Consider the following 27,677-nt stretch of genomic DNA (forward strand, 5'->3'; position numbering starts at 1 on the left):
CTACTCAGACAACACACAGTGAGGGTAAAACAGTGTGGGCAATGCTTTATTGAACCACAAAATAGGCAGATAACACATAGAACAGTCCCGGCAAAACACCCAACAGAGTGCACATTACAGAGTCTCACCCTTCCGCTGATTCGCTCACAGGATCGCTAACCCACCTGTGGCACGCACAGAGAGGAGGTAACGACAAGTGTAGGAAGATGACAATCCATTCAGTCCATACAAGGTAAAAGGCCAGTTGATTCGAGGATCACAACCTGGCTTCTCCAAACGTATCCATGGTTCAGTGATGGTCAATGGAGCAGATCTGTATTCCTCCAACTGAGGCTGAAAACCCCTAGGTTGTTTCCTATAGAATAATAGATCCATGTCCCTCGTGATGTAAAAACTATATGAAGTATATAGTTTGAAGTCTGGGATCTGCCAATATGTGACTAGTTTTCTGTTTCGGATAACATGATACATGATTTTAGTTTGTTTTTTGTCTAGTCTCGCTTGAATATACACTCACTGGCCACTTTATTAGGTACACCATGCTAGTAAGGGGTTGGACCCCCTTTTGCCTTCAGAACTGCCTCAATTCTTCGTGGCAGAGATTCAACAAGGTGCTGGAAGCATTCCTCAGAGATTTTGGACCATATTGACATGATGGCATCACACAGTTGGCGCAGATTTGTCGGCTGCACATCCCTGATGCGAATCTCCCGTTCCACCACATCCCAAAGATGCTCTATTGGATTGAGATCTGGTGACTGAGGAGGCCATTTGAGTACAGTAAACTCATTGTCATGTTCAAGAAACCAATCTGAGATGATTCGAGCTTTATGACATGGCGCATTATCCTGCTGAAAGTAGCCATCAGATGTTGGGTACATTGTGGTCATAAAGGGATGGACATGGTCAGCAACAATACTCAGGTAGGCTGTGGCGTTGCAACGATGCTCAATTGGTACCAAGGGGCCCAAAGAGTGCCCAGAAAAAATTCCCCACACCATGACACCACCACCACCAGCCTGAACCGTTGATACAAGGCAGGATGGATCCATGCTTTCATGTTGTTTACGCCAAATTCTGACCCTACCATCCGAATGTCGCAGCAGAAATCGAGACTCATCAGACCAGGCAACGTTTTTCCAATCTTCTACTGTCCAATTTCGATGAGCTTGTGCAAATTGTAGCCCTCAGTTTCCTGTTCTTAGCTGAGAGGAGTGGTACCCAGTGTGGTCTTCTGCTGCTGTAGCCCATCTGCCTCAAAGTTCGACGCACTGTGCGTTCAGAGATGCTCTTCTGCCTACCTTGGTTGTAACGGGTGGCAATTTGAGTCACTGTTGCCTTTCTATCAGCTTGAACCAGTCTGCCCATTCTCCTCTGACCTCTGGCATCAACATGGCATTTCCGGCCACAGAACTGCCGCTCACTGGATTTTTTTTCTTTTTCGGACCATTCTCTGTAAACACTAGAGATGGTTGTGCGTGAAAATCCCAGTAGATCAGCAGTTTCTGAAATTCTCAGACCAGCCCTTCTGGCACCAACAATCATGCCACGTTCAAAGGCACTCAAATCACCTTTCTTCCCCATACTGATGCTCGGTTTGAACTGCAGGAGATTGTCTTGACCATGTCTACATGCCTAAATGCACTGAGTTGCCGCCATGTGATTGGCTGATTAGAAATTAAGTCTTAACACACAGTTGGACAGGTGTACCTAATAAAGTGGCCAGTGAGTGTAGATCAATATTAAATAGTCTCCTGATGAGTCGCCTTTGGTGAGGACGATGAAACCCTTAGAAATGAGAGGCTTGGAGAGTGTGCATACATCATCTCACCCTATATACTGAGATGTGGGGTATATGTTTTTTCTATTAGTCACCTACTGACTAACCTTCAGGGGGTGAATTATGGGTATAGTTTTATAGTTGGAATTAATAAAGTTTAGTTTTATCCTTTTGTCAGCAAACATGAGGAATGAAAAGAGACAACCCATTTAAGAAGATTTAATTTTGGTTAAAACTATTCCAACATTATTAACATAAAAAAGGCTTCTCCCCTATGTGATGTCTATGATGTTTATTAACAGCTGATTTCCAAGTAAAATATTTCCCACATTAAGAAAATGAAAAAGACTTCTCCCCTGTGTAACTGCTCTGATGTCTAACAAGAAGCGCTTTCCGGTTAAAATATTTCCCACATTCTGAACAGGAAAAAGGCTTCTCCCCTGTGTGAGTTCCCTGGTGAGGTGGCTCAGTGGATAGCACTGCAGCCTTGCAGTGCTGTAGTCCTGGGTTCAACTCCCACCAAGGACAACATCTGCAAGGAGTTTGTATGTTCTCCCCGTGTTTGCGTGGGTTTCCTCATACATTCCAAAGACATACTGATAGGGAATTTACATTGTTATCCCCATTGGGGACAGCGATGATAATGTGTGCAAACTGTAAAGTGCTGCGGAATATGTTAGAGCTATATAAAAAGAAAGATTAGTAGTAGTAAGATTCCATTTCTAGTTAAAACATTTCCCATATTATGTACAGGAAAAAGGCTTCCCCCCTGTGTGGGATCTCAGATGGTGATCAAGATTTATTTTCCATTTAACATGAAAGAGGCTTCTCCCCGTGTGAGTTATTTGGTGTGGAACAAGACTCCCTTTCTGGTTAAAACATTTCCCACATTCTGAACATGAAAAAGGCTTCTCCCCTGGTGAATTCTCTGGTGCTTAACACAATTTGATTTGTTGTTAAAACATTTCCCACATTCTGAACAGGAAAAAGGCTTCTGCCCTGTGTGAGTTATTTGGTGGATAACACAATCTGATTTCAGTGCAAAACATTTCCCACATTCTGAACATGAAAAAGGCTTCTCCCCTGTGTGAGTTCTCTGGTGAGTAACACAATGTGATTTCTGTGTAAAACATTTCCCACATTCTGAACAGGAAAAAGGCTTCTCCCCTGTGTGAGTTCTATGGTGATTAACCAAATCTGATTTCTGTTTAAAACATTTCCCACATTCTGAACAGGAAAAAGGCTTCTCCCCTGTGTGAGTTCTCTGGTGAGTAACAAAATGTGATTTCTCGTTAAAACATTTCCCACATTCTGAACATGAAAAACGCTTCTCCCCTGTGTGAGTTCTCTGGTGCCTAACAAGAAACGATTTCCGTTTAAAACATTTCCCACATTCTGAACAGGAAAAAGGCTTCTCCCCTGTGTGAGTTCTCTGGTGAGTAACACAATGTGATTTCTGTGTAAAACATTTCCCACATTCTGAACAGGAAAAAGGCTTCTCCCCTGTGTGAGTTCTATGGTGATTAACCAAATCTGATTTCTGTTTAAAACAATTCCCACATTCTGAACAGGAAAAAGGCTTCTCCCCTGTGTGAGTTCTCTGGTGCCTAACAAGAAACGATTTCCGTTTAAAACATTTCCCACATTCTGAACAGGAAAAAGGCTTCTCCCCTGTGTGAGTTCTCTGGTGAGTAACACAATGTGATTTCTGTGTAAAACATTTCCCACATTCTGAACAGGAAAAAGGCTTCTCCCCTGTGTGAGTTCTATGGTGATTAACCAAATCTGATTTCTGTTTAAAACAATTCCCACATTCTGAACAGGAAAAAGGCTTCCCCCCTGTGTGGGATCTCAGATGGTGATCAAGATTTATTTTCCATTTAACATGAAAGAGGCTTCTCCCCGTGTGAGTTATTTGGTGTGGAACAAGACTCCCTTTCTGGTTAAAACATTTCCCACATTCTGAACATGAAAAAGGCTTCTCCCCTGGTGAATTCTCTGGTGCTTAACACAATTTGATTTGTTGTTAAAACATTTCCCACATTCTGAACAGGAAAAAGGCTTCTGCCCTGTGTGAGTTATTTGGTGGATAACACAATCTGATTTCAGTGCAAAACATTTCCCACATTCTGAACATGAAAAAGGCTTCTCCCCTGTGTGAGTTCTCTGGTGAGTAACACAATATGATTTCTGTGTAAAACATTTCCCACATTCTGAACAGGAAAAAGGCTTCTCCCCTGTGTGAGTTCTATGGTGATTAACCAAATCTGATTTCTGTTTAAAACATTTCCCACATTCTGAACAGGAAAAAGGCTTCTCCCCTGTGTGAGTTCTCTGGTGAGTAACAAAATGTGATTTCTCGTTAAAACATTTCCCACATTCTGAACATGAAAAACGCTTCTCCCCTGTGTGAGTTCTCTGGTGCCTAACAAGAAACGATTTCCGTTTAAAACATTTCCCACATTCTGAACAGGAAAAAGGCTTCTCCCCTGTGTGAGTTCTCTGGTGAGTAACACAATGTGATTTCTGTGTAAAACATTTCCCACATTCTGAACAGGAAAAAGGCTTCTCCCCTGTGTGAGTTCTATGGTGATTAACCAAATCTGATTTCTGTTTAAAACAATTCCCACATTCTGAACAGAAAAAAGGCTTCTCCCCTGTGTGAGTTCTCTGGTGCCTAACAAGAAACGATTTCCGTTTAAAACATTTCCCACATTCTGAACAGGAAAAAGGCTTCTCCCCTGTGTGAGTTCTCTGGTGAGTAACACAATGTGATTTCTGTGTAAAACATTTCCCACATTCTGAACAGGAAAAAGGCTTCTCCCCTGTGTGAGTTCTATGGTGATTAACCAAATCTGATTTCTGTTTAAAACAATTCCCACATTCTGAACAGGAAAAAGGCTTCCCCCTGTGTGGGATCTCAGATGGTGATCAAGATTTATTTTCCATTTAACATGAAAGAGGCTTCTCCCCGTGTGAGTTATTTGGTGTGGAACAAGACTCCCTTTCTGGTTAAAACATTTCCCACATTCTGAACATGAAAAAGGCTTCTCCCCTGGTGAATTCTCTGGTGCTTAACACAATTTGATTTGTTGTTAAAACATTTCCCACATTCTGAACAGGAAAAAGGCTTCTGCCCTGTGTGAGTTATTTGGTGGATAACACAATCTGATTTCAGTGCAAAACATTTCCCACATTCTGAACATGAAAAAGGCTTCTCCCCTGTGTGAGTTCTCTGGTGAGTAACACAATGTGATTTCTGTGTAAAACATTTCCCACATTCTGAACAGGAAAAAGGCTTCTCCCCTGTGTGAGTTCTATGGTGATTAACCAAATCTGATTTCTGTTTAAAACATTTCCCACATTCTGAACAGGAAAAAGGCTTCTCCCCTGTGTGAGTTCTCTGGTGAGTAACAAAATGTGATTTCTCATTAAAACATTTCCCACATTCTGAACATGAAAAACGCTTCTCCCCTGTGTGAGTTCTCTGGTGCCTAACAAGAAACGATTTCCGTTTAAAACATTTCCCACATTCTGAACAGGAAAAAGGCTTCTCCCCTGTGTGAGTTCTCTGGTGAGTAACACAATGTGATTTCTGTGTAAAACATTTCCCACATTCTGAACAGGAAAAAGGCTTCTCCCCTGTGTGAGTTCTATGGTGATTAACCAAATCTGATTTCTGTTTAAAACAATTCCCACATTCTGAACAGGAAAAAGGCTTCTCCCCTGTGTGAGTTCTCTGGTGTGTAACAAAATGAGATTTCTTGTTAAAACATTTCCTACATTCTGAACATGAGAATGACTTCTTTGCTTTAGGAGCAGTTTGTTTTTTATTGCCTCTTTTGTGACTTTGATTTCCCTTAGTAGTCAGTAATGAATCAGAAGATGGGACCTGTTTCATAGGATCAGATGACAGATCTTTGCTGTGAATGGATGATGATATATCTGGAGTAACAGCAATCACTTCAGTTGTATCTTGTAGGATCTCAAGATCATCAGATTTAAAAATTGAAGATGTCAGCTGTCCCTCTGATCTCCTGGTACGGTCATCTGCTAAGATAAAAAAAATTATTATTTATTAATAAAATATCCTTGAGTTTTAAAACTAATTTTAATTAGTGGCACGTTTTTATCCTTACTGAAAACCGCAGCAAAAATTAGGGTCTATACCAACAAGACCAAAATTGGAATAATGGGAAATAATTATAATTTTGCGCTGGTTCCAGATATGCTCTAAGCGACTTGTCTCTATAATATGTTCAAATATAATTAAAACAATGTAAGCAAGAGGGGTTAAATTACCTTATTTCCACAGTATAGGGTGTCGATCGTATAGAGCTTACCCCAGCTTACCCCAGTGTTATTTATGACCTTGTTTACTCTGGCTTGATCATATACATCTGGTCAACTCTTAATTGTCTGGCCAAGATGAGCAGAGACCACTCCTCTCTGCTTCACACCTGACTGCACTTAGTTGTACATATATTGCAGAGTACAAGTCTGCATAGACTTCAGTCTGCATTGTGATTGCTATAAGTGTGTGCTAGAAGTGTGAAGATTAATTTAAGAATTAAAACCAGAATTGAACCAGAAGGGAACTGAAGGTAACTGGACACAGTCACTGTAAACAATGTTTCTGTTTGTTTTCACTTTCACCCCAATAATCCTTCACTTTCTGCTAATTCCCCTAATCCCTACTCCTAGTAAGGAACTGTTCATCTCTTCTTCAATCCTCCCCATCCACCTCACCTCCGCCTCAAAACTGTTCCTTAACATACAATCCTCTGTCTCCAAACACAGACAGCCCCCTCATGCCCTCTCCTGCTCCCACCTGGTAACACTTTCTCTGCTCCTTCTCACTGCTGGTGATATCTCTCCAAATCCTGGTCCTCCTCACCACATTCCCACAGTCATTTCTACCTCCCATCCATGCTCTATCACAACCTTCCGTAACCTCTCCAACCTTATACCCATTCACCCAGCCCCCGCTTCCCCAGTCCCACTAACAGGAGCTCTGTGGAACGCTCGCTCTGTCTGCAACAAGCTTTCCTACATCCATGATCTTTTTGTTACTACCAAACTCTCCTTCCTCGCCATCACCGAAACCTGGCTCACCCCTTCTGACACAGCCTCTCCTGCTGCACTTTCGTATGGCGGCTTCCACCTTTCTCACACCCCCCGCCCCAGCAGCAAACATGGTGGAGGAGTTGGTTTTCTCCTGTCAGATACCTGCTCCTTCACCCCAATCCCACTGCCACCCTCTGTTACCCTCCCTTCCTTTGAGGTGCACTCTGTGCACATCTACTCCCCCTCCAACCTCCAACTGGCTGTCATCTACCGCCCCCCAGGGCCAGCCACCACCTTCTTTGACCACTTCACCACCTGGTTACTTCATTTCCTTTCCGCGGACATCCCTACTATCATCATGGGCGACTTCAACATCCCCATTGACACTTCCCTCTCAGCTGCCACTAAACTTCTATCTCTCACTTCCTCCTTCGGCCTCACTCAATGGTCTTCTACAGCCACCCACAAAGATGGCCACACACTGGACCTCATCTTCACCCGCCTCTGCTCCCTATCTAACCTCTCTAACTCACCTCTTCCTCTCTCTGACCACAACCTGCTCACATTCTCCTCCCTCTTCACTCCATGTCTACAATCCCCACCCCACAAACTTTCACACCCTCGCAGGAATCTTAAACACCTTGACCTACACTCATTCTCCGAATCCCTCCTCCCTCTTACAGATATAAGTTCCTTACACAATGCGGATGACGCTGCCGCTCTATATAACACCACAATAGCTGTAGCTTTGGAATCCGCTGCCCCACTTACACATACCAAAACTCGCAAAATCAACAGACAGCCCTGGCACACCAGCCTGACCAAAGAGCTGAGGCGAGCTTCCAGGGCTGCTGAGCGCAGATGGAAAAGATCCCACTCCAACGAGCATTTCATCGCATTCAAACAGTCCCTCACTACTTTCAAGACCACACTCGCCACAGCTAAACAAACCTACTTCTCATCTCTCATATCCTCCCTGTCTCACAACCCTAAACAGTTATTCAACACCTTCAATTCTCTCCTCCGCCCCCCAGCACCTCCTCCCTCCCCACTCATCTCAGCTGAAGACTTTGCCTCATTTTTCAAGCAGAAAATTGATAACATCAGGGACAGTTTTGGTCAACAACACCCAGAGCCCTTCCTCCCGACTTCCCAGCCCTCCACCTTCAAAACCAACTTCTCCACCATTACAGAAGATCGACTCTCCACTCTACTCTCAAGATCACATCTCACCACCTGTGCACTCGACCCGATCCCATCCCACTTCATCCCAAACCTCACCACAGTCTTCATCCCAACCCTAACCCATCTCTTCAACCTATCACTAACAACTGGTGTTTTCCCCTCAAGCTTTAAACATGCCTCCATCACACCTATCCTCAAAAAGCCCTCTCTTGACCCATCCTCTGTATCTAGCTATCGCCCTATATCACTTCTCCCATACGCCTCCAAGCTACTGGAACAACACGTCTACCTTGAACTGTCCTCCCATCTCTCTTCTTGCTCCCTCTTCGACCGCTTACAATCTGGCTTCCGGTCACACCACTCCACTGAAACTGCCCTTACTAAGGTCACCAATGACCTCTTAACTGCCAAGAGCAAGCGACACTACTCTGTCCTCCTCCTCCTGGACCTGTCGGCTGCCTTTGACACAGTGGACCATTCCCTATTATTACAGACCCTCTCATCCCTCGGCATCACAGACTTGGCCCTCTCCTGGATCTCATCATACCTAACAGACCGGACATTCAGCGTCTCCCACTCACACACCACCTCCTCACCTCGCCCCCTATCTGTCGGAGTCCCACAAGGTTCAGTCCTAGGGCCCCTGCTGTTCTCTATTTACACCTTTGGCCTGGGACAGCTCATAGAATCTCATGGCTTTCAGTATCATCTTTATGCTGATGACACACAGATCTACATCTCTGGACCAGATATCACCTCCCTACTAACCAGAATCCCTCAATGTCTGTCCACTATTTCATCCTTCTTCTCCACTAGATATCTGAAACTCAACATGGACAAAACAGAATTCATCATCTTTCCCCCATCTCACGTGACCCCCCCTACGAACCTATCAATTACAGTAAATGACTGCCCACTCTCCCCAGTCCCACAAGCTCGCTGCCTCGGAGTAATCCTTGATGCTGATCTCTCCTTCAAACCACATATTCAAACCCTTTCCACTTCCTGCCGACTTCAACTCAAAAATATTTCACGCATCCGTTCATTCCTCACCCAAGAATCTGCAAAAACCCTAGTCCATGCCCTCATCATCTCTCGCCTTGACTACTGCAACCTCATGCTCTGCGGCCTCCCCTCAAACACTCTCGCACCCCTCCAATCTATTCTAAACTCTGCTGCCCGACTAATCCACCTGTCCCCCCGCTATTCCCCAGCTTCTCCCCTCTGTCAATCCCTTCACTGGCTCCCAATTGCCCAGAGACTCCATTACAAAACCCTAACCATGACATACAAAGCCATCCACAACTTGTCTCCTCCATACATCTGTGACCTCGTCTCCCGGTACTTTCCTGCACGCAACCTCCGATCCTCACAAGATCTCCTTCTCTACTCCCCTCTTATCTCCTCTTCCCACAATCGCATACAAGATTTCTCTCGCGCATCACCCCTACTCTGGAACTCTCTACCACAACATATCAGACTCTCACCTACCATCGAAACCTTCAAAAAGAGCCTGAAGACCCACCTCTTCCGACAAGCCTATAACCTGCAGTAACCACCGATCGACCAAACCGCTGCACGACCAGCTCTACCCTCGCCTACTGTATTATCACCCATCCCTTGAAGATTGTGAGCCCTCGCGGGCAGGGTCCTCTCTCCTCCTGTACCAGTTATGACTTGTATTGTTTAAGATTATTGTACTTGTTTTTATGTATACCCCCCTCACATGTAAAGCGCCATGGAATAAATGGCGCTATAACAATAAATAATAATAATAATAATAATAATAGAGGCGCTGCAATACTCACATTTTTGAGTGGAAAATATCCATAAACGAGATATGGCACACGATCTAGAAAAGCGGTGCCTTGAAAAATGTATATATGATTGAGTATGATTGCAGCACTATCCTAGCAATATATCGTAGCAATATAAGCAGGGACTGATTTAGGTCATTAGGAGCAGTAGAGGTAAATTACCTTGTTTCCACAATGTGGATCACTAATCATATGAAGATGCTGCAGTGCTCATGTCCTTAAATAGAAATATAAAATATATCACAGGATAAAGGAGGGAACTACTATCATAAAAGCATATAATTAGGCACAATTGCAGCACTGTTCCGATGAAATATCTAAAGACTGAGTGGTATATTCCATTGCAACCTGTGAGCGTTGAGGATGGAATTACCTTAATGCACAGTTTAGATGCTGTCCATATACCGATGCTGCAGCGCTCGAGTCCTTAAATCATGAATATCCTAGATAAACTGATGCACAGGCTAAAGGGAAAAAAAAGCCGGTGCTGTGAGCCAAATGTCAGTATAGTTGCAGCGCTGTCCCGGCCGGTGACAGACGCTGGGGATTGGCGTCCTGTGGTGCTGTAGAAGGCGCGTATGCACGCGTGTGTTCAGCCACAGGACCTGCAGGACCTGCGTGACGTCTTCAGTCACGTGACTCTTTTGCAATCATGTGATGCACACTCTTCCACAACGATGTGCGTTTAGGATCATTTCCTACGCGTTTGGTAAACATTACCGCTTTCCTTCATCAGGGGTGGTCCTAATATCATGGAGGAGTGTTTATATAGCAGTGATGATTTATTCAAATGCAAATAACTCAATTTAATTATTTAATCCCCTGGGTTTTAATGTATCTAACTCGAAGATCCACCTACTCTCTGCTTGTGACATTTTTTTAATAAAATCTCCATTTCACCAGTGTTGTTTAATTACTTGGATCCCTATTACATCTATTCCACTTTTGGAGCCTTCATGTACTTTAGCAAAATGTTTTCAGAGAGGGTGATCATCATATTTTTTCTTGATGTAAAGAAATCTTTAATTTGGTAACATTTATCCCCTTTCTTTATCTCCGTCGGTAAAACTTTAGAATTGAAGAAAAAAACGGAGATAAAGAAAGGGGATGAATGTTACCAAATTAAAGATTTCATTACATGCTCATCAAAGGGGGCCTGTATTCTATTAGATGTCCTTGAAACAAATTTTATGTGGGCAGAAGAAAGAGACCCATGAACGTGAGAATTAATGAGCACCTGCGTAACATCAAGACATATGATGATCCACAAACGGAATATTGGTTCTATTGCTACGATATATTGCTAGGATAGTGCTGCAGTCATACTCATACATACAGTTATGGCCAAAAGTATTGACACCCCTGCAATTCTGTCAGATAATACTGTTTCTTCCTGAAAATTATTGCAAACACAAATTCTTTGGTATTATTATCTTCATTTAATTTGTCTTAAATGAAAAAAACACAAAAGAGAATGAAGCAAAAAGCAAAAGATTGATCATTTCACACAAAACTCCAAAAATGGGCCAGACAAAAGTATTGGCACCCTCAGCCTAATACTTGGTTGCACAACCTGCAGCCAAATTTCTGCGACCAACCGCTTCCGGTAACCATCAATGAGTTTCTTACAATGCTCTGCTGGAATTTTAGACCATTCTTCTTTAGCAAACTGCTCCAGGTCCCTGATATTTGAAGGGTGCCTTCTCCAAACTGCCATTTTGAGATCTCTCCACAGGTGTTCTATGGGATTCAGGTCTGGACTCATTGCTGGCCACCTTAGAAGTCTCCAGTGCTTTTTCTCAAACCATTTTCTAGTGCTTTTTGAAGTGTGTTTTGCGTCATTGTCCTGCTGGAAGACCGATGACCTCTGAGTGAGACCCAGCTTTCTCACACTGGGCCCTACATTATGCTGCAAAATTTGTTGGTAGTCTTCAGACTTCATATGCCATGCACACGGTCAAGCAGTCCAGTGCCAGAGGCAGCATAGCAACCCCAAAACATCAGGGAACCTTCGCCATGTTTGACTGTAGGGACTGTGTTCTTTTCTTTGAATGCCTCTTTTTTTCTCCTGTAAACTCTATGTTGATGCCTTTGCCCAAAAAGCTCTACTTTTGTCTTATCTGACCAAAGAACATTATTCCAAAACGTTTTAGGCTTTTTCAGGTAAGTTTTGGCAAACTCCAGCCTGGCTTTTTTATGTCTCGGGGTAAGAAGTGGGGTCTTCCTGGGTCTCCTACCATACAGTCCCTTTTCATTCAGACGCCAACGGATAGTACAGGTTGACACTGTTGTACCCTCGGACTGCAGGGCAGCTTGAACTTGTTTGGATGTTAGTCGAGGCTCTTTATCCAACATCCGCACAATCTTGTGATGAAATCTCTTGTCAATTTTTCTTTTCCGTCCACATCTAGGGAGGTTAGCCACAGTGCCATGGGCTTTAAACTTCTTGATGACACTGCTCATGGTAGACACAGGAACATTCAGGTCTTTGGAGATGGACTTGTAGCTTTGAGATTGCTCATGCTTCCTCACAATTTGGTTTCTCAAGTCCTCAGACAGTTCTTTGGTCTTCTTTCTTTTCTCCATGCTCAATGTGGTACACACAAGGACACAGGACAGAGGTTGAGTCAACTTTAATCCATGTCAACTGGCTGCAAGTGTGATTTAGTTATTGCCAACACCTGTTAGGTGCCACAGGTAAGTTACAGGTGCTGTTAATTACACAAATTAGAGAAGCATCACATGATTTTTCGAACAGTGCCAATACTTTTGTCCACCCTCTTTTTTATGCTTGGTGTGGAATTATATCCAATTTGGCTTTAGGACAATTCTTTTTGTGTTTTTTTCATTTAAGACAAATTAAATGAAGATAATAATACCAAAGAATTTGCATTTGCAATCATTTTCAGGAAGAAACTGAGTATTATCTGACAGAATTGCAGGGGTGTCAATACTTTTGGCCATAACTGTATAGACATTTTTCAAGGCACCGCTTTTCTAGATCGTGTGCCATATCTCGTCTATGGATATTTTCCACTCAAGAATTTGAGTATTGCAGCACCTCTATACGATCGACACCCTACAATGTGGGAAGAAGGTAATTTAACCCCTCTTGCTTATATTGTTAATATTACTTGATCATATTATAGAGACAAGACGCTTAGAGCATATCTGCAACCAGCGCAAAATTATAATTATTTCCCAGCCTTGAGTTTTATATTTTTGAACATTTCTACTTAAACTGTCCATAAAAATGGCAAGCTATGTAAAAATCTTTAATTATTTACCAAGACAATGACAGTTCACAGTCTAATAGAAAACCTTGTTGGATGAACCAGTAGTGTGCGGTGTACAACTGTTTGTTCATTCTGCCTCCCAAATATCAAATATAAAGAAACCAATCAATGTTATGTAGGCGAAAATAATACCAATTCTCATCTCACAAAAAACATGTCCCCACTCAGGTCCATCATCTGTCAATGGAGAAACAGAGGGAGAAGAAGATTCATCCGATAAGATCTCAGGATTCTAGGAAGCCAACAGCATCATTACCCTCTGCTTTCTCTTACAGGCCCAGCATAATACCTTTCTTCAAGTGATTTTCTATATTCTCAGCACATTCCACGTACGCTGTCATTTGGCTTTATAGTTACAGATCTGGGCAGGTAACGGTCAGCATCTTCTAATACCAAGTGGAACCTCCACGTTGTAAGTTCAATAGAAAAGGGCTTTCAATGCCCAAAGTAAGCTAGTAACATAGTTTTGAAGGCTGAAGGAAGACCTTATGTCCATCTAGTTCAGCCTATTTTTAGTGCAGCTGTTCTGCATTGTTGATCCTGGGGAAGGCAAAAACCCCACAGAGTAGAAGCCAATTTTCTCCATAGGGAAAAAAATTCCTTCCCCTAAGCTGGGTCAACCATCTACCTATAATATTCTGTTATTCGTAACCTTCTATACTGTTACTCACAAGAAAAGCATCCATTCCTTTCTTACATTCATTCAGTGAGTTGGCCATCACCACTTCCTCAGGAAGAGAATTCCAGAGCCTCACTGCTCTTACCGTGAAGAACCCTCTTCTGTGCTGGTGCAGAAATTGTCTTTCCTCCAAACGAACAGAATGCCCCCTTGCTCTTGTCACAGTCCTTGGTACAAACAGTTCATTGGAGAGATCTCTGTATTGCCCTCTGATATACTTGTACATATGTATTAGGTCTCACCTAAGTCTTCTCTTTTCTAGAGTAAATATGTGGCGCCCCTGAGGGTTCAGTCGCCACAGAGGTACTGCACCTCCTCCTGAGGTGTGGTACCCCACTATCCAGGTAAGGTGGAGACACCTGACCACACTCCAACACCTGCATCCCACACAACATAGTAGTGTAGCAAAGCACCTTTGGTGGCTCCCTGCTTGGAACACGAAGAGTGCTGGGAGGTGGGTGGAGTTTAGTCTGCACCAAAGAGCGGGGAAGATAGGATTCAGGAGCAGTTGGTGAGAGGAGATCCCCTGAGTGGCATGGATTGAAGGAAGTGCTGCAGCAGACCTCAGTGACCTGGGTCTGCTGGCACAGGAAAGAGATATTCAGAAAGCCTAATTCTCCATAAGAAAGATTGTTTTGTATGGAGCGTAAGGAGAAGAGAGCTAAGGACTAGGGTTAGAGCAGAGCCCTTCCTCAAGTTCTAAGCGCAAGGCCGGGGTAAGGTCCCCGAGGTTGTATGAATACTAATGGTCCTGCAGCAGACACCGGAGGAATAGAAGTTGTCACCACTTTATTCCCACACAAGACTTGGGGGCACAACAGCAACTTGAGTGAGCTGGGACTTAGTAGCAAGGAGTCCCCGAAGCAGGCTACAGCTGTCTGCCGTACAAGTTGAGTTCAAAGAACATCTAAAAGGAGGAACTCCAGTGTAACTCAGTACTGTGAGTACTTCAAATAGGTGCTAGAAGGGAGACGTTCAGGAAAGGCATATGTTGGCTGAGTGTTGGAACGGAGTGCTTCATCTTGCCTGGAAGTTGGCTGAGCTCCTGACCTGGAGGAAACGGCACGGATGCGGGCACCTGTACGCACAACAGACTGTGAGTAAAGCTTTGGAACTACATGCCCTGGTGTCCTCCGCTTATTCCTGCGCCAACACACTCAGCACTGCTACATCTCTGTGCTTAACACTGCACCATCTACGTCTCTTCCCTATCTCTTCATCTACTGTGCCCTGGGACTACAGCCCTACCTGTGGAGGGCCACAACATCATTGCTGCACCACACCATCTGTCCCAGAGGATCTGTCTGCAGCGTCGGCTTAACATCTCCATTGCTGAGCACCACAGGTGGCGTCACGAATCATCCACTCATAAACTTTAAACATTATCCGAACGCACTTGCAATCTTCCTTTTACAATGGACGCCCAGGGCCATGGACCGGGTCACAGCTGCCGTGACAACTCCCATTGAGATCAACGGGCCCGGTACCGAGTACCCTACGGCCCTGCCCTGCCAACAACAGGGGGCGATCCAAACAGACCTAATTTTGATAACCTTTCTGGGTATTGTAATGAACCAACTCCATTTATCATTTTAGTAGCCCGCCTTTGAACCCTTTCAAGTTCAGTAATGTCTTTCTTGAGCACCGGCATCCAAAATTGCACACAATACTCCAAGTGTGGTCTGACGAGTGATTTGTACAGAGGGAGAATTACGTTTTCATCTCGTGTCCCCAGACCTCTTCTTTTTTTTTTTTAATCAGATAGTTTTTATTAAAAGTTTTAGAAATGACAGGCATGTACAACTTACAACATGTTGTCAAACATTCCCTTCCCCCATAACACCCCCCTCCCTTTGTCCGATGGCATATATACTGGTGCATAGCGAATAAACCCAATTCCATCATACAACAATATCATAGGAGAGATGACGATTAGCAACCGACAGGAGACCACCTCCAGGGCCCACCCATTAATCTAGGAGATTTGAGGCAGCCAGGCCGGGAACCTTCAACCATCCCTCTCAAATTTTCCCAAAAATATGCGGCACACCCCTCCTGAGGTACACAAATTTTTCCCTATATAATATTTGGTTCAACCTATTAATGTATTCTTTTCTTGAGGGGATTTTGGCAGAAATCCAGTGATAAGCTATCAGCTTTCGGGCCACAAATAGCATTCTGGCCACAGCAATTTTAAGGTATTGATCCCCTCCCACCTCATCAACATAGCCCAAAACACAAACCGTGGGGTCCCTGGGAATATCCTGTCCCGTGACCAAGTGTATAAGGCTAAGGACCACGATCCAGAATATTTGCAGGCAAGAGCATGTCCACATCGTATGTAAAATGTCCGCATTATCCATCGTGCACCTGGGGCACCTCGAATCCAACCATAACCCTCTACTGAACAACCATTCGGGAGACCTGTATGTCCTATAGAGGATATATAGCTGAGACAGGCGGCCAGGCTCATTAAGCGATAATCTGGGAATCATCTGTAGAATCGAGTCCCACTGTTCCGCTGATATCGTACCCAGCTGTTGTTCCCACTTTGTCAGTGCACCAATAGGATGCCTTGACAGGACCTGTCCAAGTAAGCCACCATACACCATCGAAATCAGTCCCCTGGTGGACCCCTGCATACCAAGCCTATGGACAATGACGTCACGGTGTACGGTTAGGTCAACTTTTTTGCTCTGCACCATATACGCGTGACACAGCTGCAAATATTGATAAAACATAGAGCGTTGGAGGGGAAATTCCCGTCCCAATTGCTCAAAAGTTTTAAAGACCCCTCCCTCCACCAGCTGCGACACCCACCATATGCCAATCCGCCTCCAGTGAGCAAAGCCTCTGAGCGTTTTCATGCATGGCAAATGCTGATTGTCCCATATGGGGGAGTACTTTGTAAGACCGCGTATTCCTCTCAGCTGCCTCAGCTTATCCCATACCCTAACCATTAGAAGCACCGTAGGGAACCTGAGTGCAAGGGATCGAAATCTACCCGACTCCAGACTCGACACCAGTGATCCCCGCCCCACTAGAAGTTGAAGGATCTTCTGACCTCCCACCAGATCCACCAACTCGCCCTCCATTCCTCCCGCTACATGCTGGCATTGGGAAGACAGAAAATAAAGCCATGGGTTGGGCAACGCAAGTCCCCCTCTTCTTTAGGTTTTTGCAAGTGTTCAAGTTTAATTCTCGCGCCTTGTTTCAGCCAGATGAGCTCTCTAAAAATCATATTAATTTTATGAAACCTGTTCTGGGGAAGCCAGACAGGGGAGTTATGAAGGACATATAATAGTTGCGGCATAACTACCATCTTCAACAGATTCACTCTTCCCACAACAGAGAGGTGTAACTTTGCCCAGGCCTTAACCTTCTGTTTGATCCTGTCCAACAGCGGAACAAGATTTAGGCTCTCATAGTCTGTCAGCTTATTGGATATTCTTATGCCCAAATATTGGAGGGACGTTGCAACCGGCACACCTACCACACTGCAGGAGCATGAGTCCAGTGGGAGGAGCGCAGACTTCTCCCAGTTAATAACCAGACCCGAGACCTCCCCAAACGCCCCAAGAAGTGTCATCGTGTTTTGTAATGATCTGTCCGCGTCCGCTAAAAATAACAACAGGTCATCCGCATATAATGCTACCTTCTCCTCATGCTCCCCATACCGGAATCCCTCTATGCCAGCATCCGATCTTATCCTCGAGGCCAATGGCTCCACCGCGAGAGCAAACAGCAGCGGGGATAAAGGGCATCCCTGCCTTGTTCCTCTATGAAGTGAAAAAGGGTCAGACAACTGACCATTAGCCCTCAGCCGTGCACTCGGCTCCGAGTACAAGAGCTTGACCCAGCCAATAAAGCCCGGGCCAAAGCCCATACAGTGAAGCGTCGCCCATAAATAGTCCCACTCCACACTATCAAATGCCTTAGCGGCGTCTAGGGACAGAACCACCCTCTTCCCGGCATTATCAGCCCTCACCTGCATATTCAGGTATAATCTCCTAATATTCATAGCCGTCGATTTGTTGGGCATAAACCCCGTCTGATCGGGGTGTATCAACACAGCTACTACTTTTGAGAGTCGAATGGCCAGGACCTTCGCTAAAAGTTTAATGTCTAGCGTCAAGAGGGAGATGGGCCTATACGACGCAGGCAGAGTTGGATCCTTATCCTTCTTCAACAGCACGGCAATGACAGCTTCTCGCATAGACGGTGGGAGAACACCCCGTTCCAAACTATCATTAAACACTGTCAATAGAGCAGGGAGCAACACCGTTCTATACCGTTTGTACACCTCAGCTGGCAACCCATCTACCCCAGGTGCCTTACCATTGGACATGGTTCCCAGAGCCTCCTCCAACTCGTCCAGACTTAGAGGTCTATCTAGAAAGTGTCTGTCCTCAGGAGTCAGCCTTGGGAGATTGGCAGCCTCCAAAAAGGCAACAACTTCCTCTGTCGGGGCTCTAGCATGTGAGGAATATAAGTCAGCATAAAAAGTCTCCAGAATTTTTAAAATCCCCGGTGCGTCAGTGAGTAGTCGCCCATTCACATCCTGAAGACCCGCTATAGTCGCAGACCCTCTCTGTGCCGATGTCACGACAGAAAGCAAATGCCCCACACTTTCCCCACTCTCAAAATATTGAGTAGACTGAAACAGCCGTTTTTGCGCCGCCGCCTCTAATGTCTGTTTGGTCACCTTTGACTGCGCCTCCCCCAACCGCTTCTGAGTGGCAGGTGTGCTCTGTGTTGCAAGGGCCCTTTCCGCATCTTCCAGTTCCTTGAATACAAGTTGTGATTTTGCCCTGGAGGCGGTCTTTATTTTAGAAATCTCTCGTATGTACATTCCCCTTAAGTACGCCTTTAAGGCCTCCCAGACGATCCCACTAGAAGTCGAGCCTCTATTAAAACTAAGATATTCCTGCAACTCAGGGATAAAGCCGTTATTCTTATCGATTAGCTGCAGCCAAAACGGGTTGAGGCGCCAGAGAGGTCTATCACTCCTCCTGTTCCCGCCCCCCCAAGCATGACTGAAACAGGCGAATGATCAGATACCGTTCGCGCCAGATATTTAACCTCTAAAGTTTTTCCCAGCATAAGATCATCACCCAGGGCCAGATCGATGCGAGACAGGGAGGAGTGAGTAGAGGAGAAGCACGAGAATTGACGGACACCAGGGTTACGGCATCTCCACAAGTCGGTCAAAGCTATCTCCCGCACGAGCACCCCAAATGGCGTAAGATTACCTCCCAGCCTCAAAGGTTCATGGCTACCCCTGTCCCAGTGTGAATCCAGAATATTATTAAAATCTCCCACCACCATATGCGGAACCCCCGGAAAATCTCTCAGAATGGCAAGAACTTCATAGATAACTCTACTGCTATATGGCGGAGGTATATATATATAGATATCAACACCAGTGAGGTAGAAAAGATTGTACAAGATAGAAGAACAAATTGCCCCTCTGTGTCCACCACCACCCGGTGACACTTAAATTGAGTCCTGGAGTGAATCAATATACTAACCCCCCTAGAGTATTGGGAATGAGCAGAGTGAAAGCCCGCCTGTACCCATCTCTTATCCAGGATTCCCAGCGTCTCCTGTGTGAGATGCGTCTCCTGCAAACAAACAACCACCGGCTTCTGGTCCGTTATGAAGGAGAATATGGCCTGTCGTTTTACCGGCGACTTTAACCCCCTGATATTCCAACTAAGTATCTTAAAGTCAGCCATTATCGTACCATAGCATATTGCCTACCATCTCCCCCCCGGCCGTACCATAGCCAATATTGAAATGTACAAGTATGCCAAAGGACATTTTGAACCTAATCCCTCCCCCCTCCCCCCAAAGAACACCCTCCAACAATTCCTTGGGCTGAACCAAGGGTGCAACAAGTAAGGGTGCTGTCGAACCCTTCCACCCCATTCAGCAGGCGCTTCAGTTCCTTTTCACTACCCGCATTTGACAGGATATAACCCCACAGCACTTTGCATTTTTCCTTATCCGTATTCAGACCAAGGCCCCATAAGGACCACAAATTCTTAAAAAACAGCATATAACAGAGTAATATAAGAATAAACAAAAATATAACTTCTTAGGCAGTCCATTGCCTCAGGACCGCAGACTTCAACCGCAAGGCTCCATAATAACTGAGCGAGCCAAGATACCATCAGCCACATTCCTGCTCCTTCCCCTCCTTCCTCAACTGTCACTCGTTAAGGTCCAACCAGTCCACGGCTTCCCTGGGGTCCAGAAAAAAGTGGGTTTTATTCCAGGCCTCAACACGCAGTTTAGCCGGGAAAAACATGGAGTACTTGACGCCACAGGCTCTCAGACGCTTCTTGATGTCTGTGAACTTCGCTCTCATCTTCTGAACTTCCGGCGAAAAGTCCGGGTAAAAGGAGACTCTGGATCCTTCTATTGTAAGGTCAGGGTGTTCTCTTGAGTATCTAAGGATAACGTCTCTATCTCTATAATGGAGGATTTTAGCCAGCACAGGTCTTGGTGGATGACCGGGGGGGGGCCCGAGTCGGGACTCTGTGTGCTCTTTCCACTGCATATAGGTGTGTTAGATTGTCCTCACCTACTTTTTCCTTAAGCCATGTTTCAATGAAGGCAGTAGGATTCTTTCCCTCACAGCGCTCTGGCATGCCCACAATACGAACATTATTCCTTCTGGATCTATTTTCAAGGTTGTCAGTTTTAGCCCAGACAGCTGCCATGTCCTTCTTGAGCTCTGTACAATGCTGTCCTGAGTCAGAGGCCGAATTCTCCACAGCACCCATACGTTTTTCCAGCTGGCTTGTTCTGTCTCTAACACTGTGCAGTTCATGTCGCACAGTCTGCATGGACTCCTGCAGAAAGCCCAGTTGTGTCAGGACATGTGAGATCACAGTCCCACAGTGCACCACTGCCAGAATTACATCTTTGTTGGTGGGCTCGTCTGGAACTTGTAGTTGCAAGGCTGTGAGGTGCTGTTTATTTCTTTCCACCAGATCACTCCAGCTAGGCTCAGCTCCCTTCCCCCCCTGCACTCTGGCATGGGTAGCCTCCTCCTCCTCCCCCATTCCCGGGCTCATGTCCTCTGCCACAGTCTCCTGGTCCATATCAGAATCCTGGAGAGACTCCTGCTCTGCCTCGGCCGTGCGGGCAAAGCGCTGCAGCCTGGCCGCCACTGCCCTGTTCCTAGCTGCGCTGTCTTCTGCGGCCTCCTCTAAGGCACGCGCTGCGGCAGCGGCGCCATCTTGGCTCCCCGCTCCGGCCTCTCCTGCCACCCTTCTCTGACCTCTTTTCCCCATATCCTGGGGTGAAGCAGCGATCTCCGGTGCCCCGCGGTGTCTACCGTCTCCGGTGCAGCCTCCAGGGGTTATACTAGCCGTGCTGTGGGGACAGAACGGCTGAATTAAGCAGGTATATGCGGGAGCTCAGCGGGCACACGTCTTCCTCACATGCCGCTCAGGCCACGCCCCCCCCAGACCTCTTCTAATGCATCCCATGACCCTATTTTTTCCATGTCTGATTTCCCCAGCAGTTTCCCATTTAGTAAGTAATTGTAGCATCTGTTTCTCCTTCCCATGTGCATAACCTTACACTTATCTGTGTTAAACCTCATTTGCCATTTTTCAGCCCGATTCTCCAATTTACTCAAATCTGTCTGTAGTTGCAAACTGTCCTCCTTTGTGTTAACTACCTTACATAGTTTTGCATCATCTGCAAATACTGATATTTTACTGTGTAAGCCATCCACTAGATCATTAATAAATATATTAAATAGTAGGGGGCCCAATACAGACCCCTGTGGTACCCCACTAGTGACCCTGGCCCAATCTGAGTGTGCCCCATTAATAACCACTCTTTGTTTTCTATCACTAAGCCAGCAACCTACCCATCTACACACATTTTCCCCTAGCCCAAGATTTCTCATCTTACTTACCAATCTTTTATGTGGGACAGTGTCAAATGCTTTAGAGAAGTCAAGATAAATGACATCCAATGATTCTGCTTGGTCCATTTGAGAGCTTACATCCTCATAGAAGCTGATCAGGTTAGTCTGACAGGAGCGATCCTTCATAAATCCATGTTGATATGGAGTTAAACATTTATTAACATTGAGATATTCCATAATGGTATCCCTTAGAAACCCTTCAAAAATTTTACCCACAACAGATGTTAAGCTTACCGGCCTATAGTTTTCAGGTTCCCTTTTACACCCCTTTTTGAATATTGGTACCACATTTGCTTGCCGCCAATCAAAAGGAACAGACCCTGTTTCTATAGAGTCTTTAAATATAAGGAATAGAGGCCTGTCTATCACATTACTTAGCTCCCTTAATCCCCGAGGGTGAATGCCATCAGGGCCTGGTGATTTGACAATTTTAATCTTACTAAGGCGGTTCTGCACTTCTTCCTGGGTTAGGCAGGTAATACTTAATGGGGAGTTTACATTATCACTCTGCATTTCCTCTGGCAAATCCTTTTCCTGTGTGAACACTGTTGAGAAAAAAGTATTTAAAACATTTGCTTTTCCCATACCGCTCTCTATGATTTCACCCTCATTGTTCTTTAAAGGGCCGACACCATCAATTTTAATCATTTTACTGTCTATATAATTAAAGAATAGTTTGGGGTTTGTTTTACTTTCCTTAGCAATGAGTCTCTCAGTTTCCACTTTTGCTAAATGTATTTGTTTTTTACACATTTTATTTTTTTCTCTATAACTTTTTAATGCTTCTTCATGGCCTTCTTGTTTTAGCTTCCTAAATGCCTTGTTCTTGTTATTTATTGCCCTTTTTACATCCTTATTTAGCCACATTGGTGTTCTCCTGTTCCTAGCCCTTTTATTTCTGTACGGTATGGCTAGCTCGCAGTGGGGGTGTAAAACTGATTTAAATATTTCCCATTTATTTTCTGTGCTCCTATTTTTGAGGACATTGTCCCAATCAATTTGGCGAAGGTCCTATCTAAGCTCATCAAACTTTGCTTTCCTGAAATCCAGCGTTTTTGTAACCCCCTTCCAGGGCACCTTACTGAAGGACAAGTGGAATTGTATTAATTTGTGCTCACTGTTCCCTAGGTGCCCATTGTGATGTACAATGTCTACAAGATATGATGTTTTCGGTTGGAACTTTCCAGAAAAATCCGGCATTCTATGACATTGAAAACTGCCAGCCTGGCAGTGGGGCTGCAGCCCCCTCTCTTCCCCTTCTGAGTTACATGGTACACTGTAGTAGTTTCCCTTCCCCCCAAGTGCTATAAACCAGGACACTTCCTGTCACACCATTTGGCTTCTCTCAGCCTCAACTGAAAGAAAAAAAAAAAGTTCGGGAAAAGGGTCTTTGTCTGAAATCAAGGTTAGAAGTAAACCTTTAAGAGCCTGCCCTGCGAAAACCGTACAAAGTAGAGATATGAAAATCATCTTTTGGTAATCTGAGCGGTCCCAGCTCCGCTACAGTGTCACTTCCGCAGTTCTAACATGTCCAGACCCTGAGATATGATTTGCTCCCAAATGGACGGTCATATCGCATAGATGTTTGATGTTTTCTTGATGGGCTCATTATGCTGGGAAACATGATACCACTGATGAGTCCATACCAGCTTCTCCCATAAAGTTATAGCTAATCTAAGTTTTGTAGCCAAATTATAACTTGGATGAGAGAGGTGGGATTAACCCAGAATGCACCTCTCCGTGATGTCACATCGCAGAGTCTATAAGGCATTCCCTTGGCAAAACCAGCAGAGGAGGGCTCCAATCCTCGTGCTGACAAGAACTCCAGATGAGTGGAGATGTGTGGCTCCGCCTTCTTTCTCCGCCGCATGGTTTTGCCTAAAGAGCCATGAACAACCGTGAGTGTACTTTCTATGTTCATCCATCTTTTATTTTATATTTGTAACTGTACATAATTAATGTCTCAACTTTATAGCAACTTATCTGTAATCACTGTCCTCTTTCGGAAAATAAATGATTTGATATTTAGTCTGCCTCCATGCTCTAAGAATCGAACTATACGCCTTTGATAGATAATCGCTACTAATTCAAGGGGTTTGCCACGGACCCTCTTAATTTAACACTGTGAATTAAGTAACTGTGTCTGGTGGCAGCACGTTGTGTATGGCTATTGCGGCTTGCTGGCAGTACAGAAGGGTCTTATATTGCTGAATGAGGGGCTGCTGCCACAGCATTGATAATTCCCTTACTGCAGAAGCCTAATTGCCGGTTCACAACAGGCAGCCCGTCCGGCAACCAATTATCCTAGGTGCAGTTCCCTGACTGACCTGAGGGTAAGGGGGGCGCCGGAGAGCTGCGAGTTCCGAAGTGGAACTGAGGAAGTGGGATGTACACCCAAAATACTCCCCTGCGGCAAATTGTAGAGAGAGATTAGCTTGCTGGATATTTTTGGTCACATGGTGCCAGTGGTGGGATAACTAAGATAAGCCCCCACTGTGCCTGTGATAGCCGTGTGCCGGCAGTGTGTCTCGTCCCTCCGTCCGCTGATACACCCGTGTCAGTGGTGGGACTGTGACATAGTGGTGACACAGGGTCCGCTGTCCGTCGCGTTTTGGTGGCAGCGGGACCCCCGTCAGTCGCCGTATCGGACGAGCAGCGGTGGGCTGTTTGTCACATATTGGTGGCAGCGGTGGGATAACTACCGCTGTTCATCACATATTGGTGGCAGAGCGGTGGGATAATCCTAGAGCATTAGTGATTTGGTTTGAGCAATCATTCCTCTCACTAAAAACCTACACGGTTCCTGCGGGAATCCTGCATCATAGGTTTTGGAGAACAGACTCAGTGGTTACTAGTCCTGAGACATTAGTGTGTACTTGCAAGTATCCCCTCCCGTTTCTTTGTTTTTCTTTTCTATCTTTTATTTGGCAACCATGGCGCAGATGAGAGTGGAGTGGTATCAGCAGCAGAAAAAGGACACCCTTACTGGGTTATGCACGTACTGAGGCATAGACGCCGCAGGCGGAACCAAAGATCAAATGATCGCGGGTCTAGTGCAGCTGGACAACGACCAGAATCCAGCGGGCGCAGACGTTGGCCCAAGTGGCAATGGGGCTGCAGCAGAGGCTCCACTCATGAGCGCTGGCCCCACATTCAATCAGAGCACGCTGGACCCCTACCTGCAAGAGGCCTTGGACGCGCTCCCTGCCGAAGACAGTGAGGCACGGGGGAGGCTGATCCAGCAATATCGGCAGGAGGCCCAAGCCGAGCGCCAGGCCCAGGCTGAGAGAGCCGAGCGAGAGGCGGAGAGAGCTGAGCGCCAAGCTGAGGCTCAGAGAGCCCATGAGCTGGAGATGCTCCGACAAGGGGGGCATACCCCCACAGCCCGAAGCGGTGAGCCCAGCAGCGTCCAGACTCCTAAACCCCAGCCAGAGCATTTTCCCGTGATGGAAAAGGACGGGGACTTGGACACGTTTCTGCGAGCCTTTGAGAAAGCCTGCAGACAGTACCGACTGCCCGAAGACCAATGGGCCAGGTACTTGACCCCAGGGCTAAAAGGCAAAGCTCTGGAGGCGTTTGCTTCTCTTCCGCAAGCGCATGATGATGACTATCGCGCCATAAAGGAGGCGCTGATCGCCAAATATCGGCTGACACCTGAGGTATACCGAAAGAAGTTCCGACACCTCCAATGTGGCCCACATGATAGCTACAGTGATGTAGTGCAAGGACTCAGGACCCACTTTGACCAGTGGATCCACGGATTGTCGGTTTGAATCCTTTGAGCAGCTACGGGACCTGATGATCAAAGACCAGTTCCTGCATCTCTGCCCAACGGTGGGCTGTTCGTCACATATTGGTGGCAGCGGTGGGATAACTACCGCTGTTCATCACATCCATCGACTCGTACTTCTGTTATTCTATCTGGCCTGTTGCTTAAAATTAAGTCCAGAAGGGCCGTCCCTCTAGTTGGGCCCTGCACAAGTGGTGACAGATAATTATCCTTGGACACTGACAGAAATTGGTTTCCTTTCTGAGATACGCAGGTTTCAGTTTCCCAGTTTATTTCATTTGAACAGTTTTGGATGGCGGAGAATTTTGTGGTCTAGAGGCAAAATGGTGATCATGGTAATACGGCCGGACTACACCACCGATAAAGCAGCCACAGCCGGTGACTGAGAGGAATCTGTGACTTCTCTGCATTCAGTGGTTACTACTCACCTGGGTAGTCATATGTGGGAATTTCCTCTTTACACCACTCATCATCTCTCACATAGGTCTCTGTAGTATTAATATGGGTCAGATCTTCACCCTGAAACAAATATTGTAAAAGTCACCAACAGATGGAGAAGTCCCATCTATGATCAGCTCTAATCCTGCCATCTCCACCGTTCTCATTACACAAGTATAAAACATATAATACTGGTGGATAAAACAAGACTGAGCACAAGACCTTCACAGCCGTCTACACATCATAGGGGAGATCTCCTGACACCTTCTCTCCATCTACCTGATGTTCCTGAGGAGCACTGGGATCTTCTTGGTTACAGTCCTGTGGAAGAAGCGGACGGGGACATCTCTCTGGTGTTGTCCTCTTACTGGATAGATCTGGAGGAAACACATACAGGGACTGAATTCATTCTCTACATACAGATAATTATAGGCCATGTGTATTTAGTCCTGTCTATTACCTGGAGATGTGAGGGGCTGGGGAACCTCCATTATGACATTCTTGTACAGATCTCTGTGTCCTTCTAAATACTCCCACTCCTCCAAGGAGAAATAGACAGCGACATCCTGACACCTTATAGGAACCTGACACATACAATGATACCGTCATCCCCCCGATCCCTTCATAGTGTTACTGTGTAATGTCCCAGCATTCCCAGCAGTGTCACCTCTCCAGTCAGCAGCTCAATCATCTTGTAGAGGAGTTCTAGGATCTTCTGGTCATTGATGTCCTCATGGGTCAGGGGGTGAGATGGAGGCCCCGTGATTGGGCTCAGTGGTCGTCCCCATCCCTCAGACACAGGGTCCTGACAGCGATCACTAGAGGTCTTCCTCACCACTGTGTAATCCTGGTTATGGAGAGACACATTAATAAATCTCACTACAGACATTCCCAGAGTCCTCACCTCTCCAGTTCTGTCCATCTGTTATTCCCATAGATAAGAATGATGTAATGTGACGTCATCAGAATCTCTCACCTCTCCAGTGAGACGGAAGAGGATCTCTAGGGTGAGGTGTAACATCCTCTCCATCATCTTGTCTCTGTCCATATCCATCCTTTATGGGTAAATCAGGAAAACTCTCTTTTGTAGAAGATCTTCACTGAGAGGATCCAATATTGTAGAGACCTGAATGAGAAGATGATCCAATGTAACATCATAAGAATCCTGTGTAATAATACAATTACTGGAGATAATAAGGGAAACATATGAGGAGATTTATTATTTTACAGGGTTTAGTTTTCTTCCCTGACATCTACTAATAAAACCTATATATTTAGGCCACAGACAACAAGCAGTTTCCTCCTCGGAGTCGGCAGCTGAACACGTTCCTCATAGACTCATCTTCCATAACGCTAATTCTCGTCTCATTACCGACACTGGAATCGGCATCAGCAATACTGCAGGAGATATTCATTACACACGACATGAGAAATAACTCCTTCATGATGAGGACGACATCTTCATCTTCTACTGCGGCTCTAGAAATAGATTTGGCCAGAGTCGGTCACTGCCTCCATCCCCGCCGGCCGTCTATATGAAGGTTTCCCGTCTTCCCCGCACTGGAATCTTCTATCACGTTAGATCTTAGCTCTGAGTCACACACAGAAGTTTGAGGCTTTTAGAGAAGATTTTTAGTTTCCACAATCAGCGCGGACAGAAATGATCTGATCCCA

The 27,677-nt window shown here is 45.5% G+C and overlaps 1 protein-coding gene across 1 annotated transcript; it reads right to left on the reverse strand.

Moving 5' to 3' along the window:
• Positions 1-2,359: 2,359 nt before the first annotated feature.
• LOC141047171 (uncharacterized) lies at positions 2,360-27,123 on the reverse strand. Its single transcript, XM_073542127.1, has 4 exons — positions 26,980-27,123; positions 26,671-26,850; positions 21,116-21,227; positions 2,360-3,784 (listed from the first exon to the last, which is right to left on the reverse strand). Exons 1-4 carry the CDS (start codon positions 27,055-27,057, stop codon positions 2,622-2,624), a joined length of 1,533 nt encoding a protein of 510 aa, XP_073398228.1. The 5' UTR covers positions 27,058-27,123; the 3' UTR covers positions 2,360-2,621.
• Positions 27,124-27,677: the final 554 nt, after the last annotated feature.

Source organism: Dendrobates tinctorius, unplaced genomic scaffold, assembly GCF_039654945.1.
Source record: "Dendrobates tinctorius isolate UK_male_01 unplaced genomic scaffold, ASM3965494v1 ptg000126l, whole genome shotgun sequence".
NCBI lineage: Eukaryota > Metazoa > Chordata > Amphibia > Anura > Dendrobatidae > Dendrobates > Dendrobates tinctorius.

Coding starts and splice junctions, on each gene's coding strand:
- LOC141047171 (XM_073542127.1), bottom strand. CDS start 27,057: ATGGATATGGACAGAGACAAGATGATGGAGAGGATGTTACACCTCACC. Junction 21,228..26,670: donor TTGAGCTGCTGACTGGAGAG/GTGACACTGCTG, acceptor TGCTTAATTCAG/CCGTTCTGTCCCCACAGCAC. Junction 3,785..21,115: donor CCAGGATATGGGGAAAAGAG/GTCAGAGAAGGG, acceptor AATTGTGTTAAG/CACCAGAGAATTCACCAGGG.